This window comes from Acyrthosiphon pisum, chromosome X, assembly GCF_005508785.2.
Source record: "Acyrthosiphon pisum isolate AL4f chromosome X, pea_aphid_22Mar2018_4r6ur, whole genome shotgun sequence".
In the NCBI taxonomy this organism is placed as follows: Eukaryota; Metazoa; Arthropoda; class Insecta; order Hemiptera; family Aphididae; genus Acyrthosiphon; species Acyrthosiphon pisum.
This window is the reverse complement of record NC_042493.1, coordinates 76222912-76226786: the sequence shown is the minus strand read 5'-3', so window position 1 is coordinate 76226786 and position 3875 is coordinate 76222912. Positions and strand designations below refer to the sequence as shown.

The 3875-nt window shown below is 28.6% G+C and overlaps 1 protein-coding gene across 1 annotated transcript in view; it reads right to left on the bottom strand.

Moving 5' to 3' along the window:
- The window catches only part of Eth (ecdysis triggering hormone), an 8716-nt gene extending 5664 nt beyond the window's left edge, over positions 1–3052 (bottom strand). The window contains 2 exon segments of the mRNA NM_001163212.1: positions 1356–1422; positions 2992–3052. Of these exon segments, the coding sequence (NP_001156684.1) occupies positions 1356–1380 (25 nt within the window). The 5' untranslated portion in view covers positions 1381–1422; positions 2992–3052.
- Between the last annotated feature and the right edge of the window lie 823 nt (positions 3053–3875).

Sequence of the window (3875 nt, the reverse complement as noted above, 5' to 3'; positions counted from 1 at the left end):
TTTGAAAACTATGGAAAAATGTACTTTGACCCCCCCAAAGTACCAACTAGATTCACTTTCTATCAGAAAAGGTACTGTTGAAGAAAATCCAAGCACTTTTACTGTCCTAAAAGGTGATGACAGACACAAAAATAAAAAAACACACATCATTGTAAAATCAATACATTCATCGTTCCACTCAGAATCTAATATATATATATATTTAAGCAAATTCATATAATATAATATTTTGAATTATTTTTTGCCATATCAGGATTTTTGGTTTACACTATACCCGTGTGAATATTCTTTATTTGTATTATTAATTATAATCAAGATTATAATATAATAATCATCAAATCAATATTAAAAGATACTTTCAGCATTAATTAAATTTAAAATGCATGCTATTTAAAACGTAATTACTAATATTAAAAATTCTTTAGTCAACATAATAGTTGTTAAAAATAAATATGTTTATTATTCTCTTTACAAATCTGCGATTAGTAATAAAACGAATTTAATTATTATAGTGTTATGGGTACTATTATAGTAGTGCTATTATAGTTTTATCGTTTCTGATTGAATGATTAAATATTTAAAATTAACTAAATTATAGTGATTAACATTAATAGGGCTTACTGTAGAAAATTAGGCTAATATTAACCTAAAGTAATTCTAATAAAGTATAATGGGCCTAAAACTTAAAAGGCTATGTGTTTATAATATCATCTAAACTAGTTTTACACATATCTATTTGATCACATTTCTTTAATCGTAGAAATTATCCAAGATAATAATTATAGGTATATTATAAAATTAACAATCGCACCAAATCACAAAGCTAGTTATGTAGGAATAAACATAAAGACAAAAATTAATTTTGCAAGTAATATATTATGTATTTTAACACTTTTACTTTAAGACTATATATCAGGAGTGGCCAGCGAGAAGAGACTCGCTAGCCACTAAATATATTAATAAAAATGGAAGAGCCAAGATGTAAAAAAAAGGTCATATTATTATATATTATATGATCTTTTTTTTTTTTACACCTTGGCTCTTACGTTAATTTACGTCTAATATTACGTTAAGATGCGAGCCGCAAAAGTCTATGACGCGAGCCGCGATTCGGCCACCCCTGCTATATATAGCTACCATGTCAAAATGAGTATATCTGTTAGGTACATAGTAAGTTGAAACACTTGAAATCATCTTATAACTTTATATATTTTATTATAATTTTATCACTTATTAAATAACATAAAATATGTTAAGTAACCTACTTGTGTTGTAACTATCATAAATATATATTGATTATTATGTATATTAGGTATTATTATATTTTATAACTTGTAGGTACATATAATATTTACCGATAATTGCCAAATATCCACTCATAGTTATTCTGTATATTGACTTCCGGTTCAATGCAGAAATTCTCTGAAACAAAAACAATAATAATAATAATATAATCGTTGCTTAATCAAGAGCGTATACCTACTATAATATAATATTATAATATATTTTACGTAATTTTCTCAAATGTTTTATTATGCGCATATAATAGGTGTACCTAATAGCGTTATATTATTACAGTTAGAGTTTCGAGCTGATATTATTGCGGCTGACGAAATGTTTAATTATTAAAATAAACTAACTTCGTCTATAGTATACTTATAATCGCGTGTTCATGTTTCACATAATATTGTACTATATTAGGTACCTATAGTTCTATCCGAAATCTTCATAATTACTATTATTTCCTTCTAGGACGCGTATATCCGCGGATTTTGATTACTCGAAGAATATTACAATATTGTTATCTAGACAAAACAACGTGTCTAGTAAAAACCAATATAGTTTTTGATGAATCTTGTTTCCTGGGTTCCGTTTTGCTAGGTGCATGTACAAAACACGATTATACTGCTGCAGTTGTGCTGACGCACGCCAATAGTTTATGTTTTAATCAATGAAATATTGACCATGAACTATCGTGTGTTGACTATTTTGTTTTTACCCCCTCCCCCAAACAGATATTTAAAATATTTTGATATTGTGCATAATATATATAAATATTTTACATATATTGTAAGAAATTATCCTGTCAATAACGAGTGCTTTATAGTATACCTATATGGCTATATAGTTATATATTTGTTTTACTACACACATAATATATTATTATTATAACTGCAGTTCGAGTGATTCACTCGCAAAGAATTATTGTATATATTATTATTATTTAATATTTTAATTTTTTTTTTTTTTTTTTGGAACACGTTATGTTTCGTTCAACACACATTGATATTCATTAGCAGTTTGTTAATCGGAATCGTTCCGACAGGATTTTACGTCTCAAATATTTACATATAAAAACAAAATAATAATAATAAAAATAATAATCAGCTCCTTTTATTTAATAACGCTGGGCAAGCAAATTTTTTCTATTCAACGAAATACGTTTCAATTGTTAAGGTTTTTGACGTCTACCGTTGTAATACTATATAGTATATTATTTGCTTATATGTCGATGTTCTAAATGTTACGGTTTTTGCCCCCTTATTGTTATGATTTTTTGTTTTTTTTTTCAAATACATAACACGTAATATCTATAACGACCGACCTACAATAGCGATTTCCTAATTATTAGTCCAGATATCGTGTCGTATAAAATATTCCTGCGACGGAAATAAAAAAAACTATCCAAACTATATTATTATACGTACATAATACAACGGCATTATCGTGCAATATTGTTTGAACATTAAAGTCGAGTCTTGTAACTCGAATCTCGAGTAGAATAAAAAAGTAAACTCTACTCGTGTATTTTTCGAATTATATGCCTCAGACACACATTAAAAACACTTCAAGGGGCGATAAAAAAAAATCGAATTATCGAGGTTTTCGAGTTATATCGGGGTTCGAGTTGTCGAGACTCGACTGTTATTATAGGTAGGTACTTACAGCGACCTACACTGCGCAATAAATTAATAATAATAATATATTTACCGAAAATGTCGACTCGTGATGATGCGTAGACTCCACAACTGTTGCCGTCCAACAACTTCCTGAGTAAACATCCTGACCTGCGTTCGTATTTAAAGAGCGATATTTCAGCGGGCGACATGTATGCTTGTTGTGAACGAAAAAAAAAATATGTATAAATGTGTGTATATAAGTTATACAATTTTCGAACACACAATATACTGTGTGCATCATAGGGGTACCCCCGAGTGAATAACCTTGTCGGACCTCGATGTATCTTATTAAGTGGGTATACATATGATGGAAAACATCGATGTTCAAGTTGTAACTGCACTGCAGCCGCGTATTGTGAGTAGTATAATAATGTACATTATTATTGTAATGGCAATATACAAATTATTTAGACGAAAAAAAAAAAATAGAACGGCACAACACCGTTCGATATTTTTTTCATTTAATATTATTTTATTCTGTTTTATTGTTATTAGATTTAGTACGTGTATCTATTACAGCTGGCGTATGGCAAACAGCGACGTATTATATCTGCGTAGAAGATGTGTTACCTACCTATAATATCCAACAGATGCATATTAAACATAGGCACACACCCAATTTTGTACCTATTATTATTTGCCTGGATATAGATTTAATTTTTATAATTAGAAAATTTTAATTCTCCTTAGATCACAAATATATTATACTGTTCCTTACTTATTGCCGTTACATAAATCTAAAAATTGTAGTCAATATAAATTATTTTGAATTTATTGGTTTATGGATCACTTGCCCTCATCATAACCGGTAGGTACAATAATAATTGTTACATAAAAATGGCTACTATCAATGTAAACTTCACAATATAGTCTGTTCCGTATTTGTACGAGAAAAGTTATGTGGGCGCATGTTGC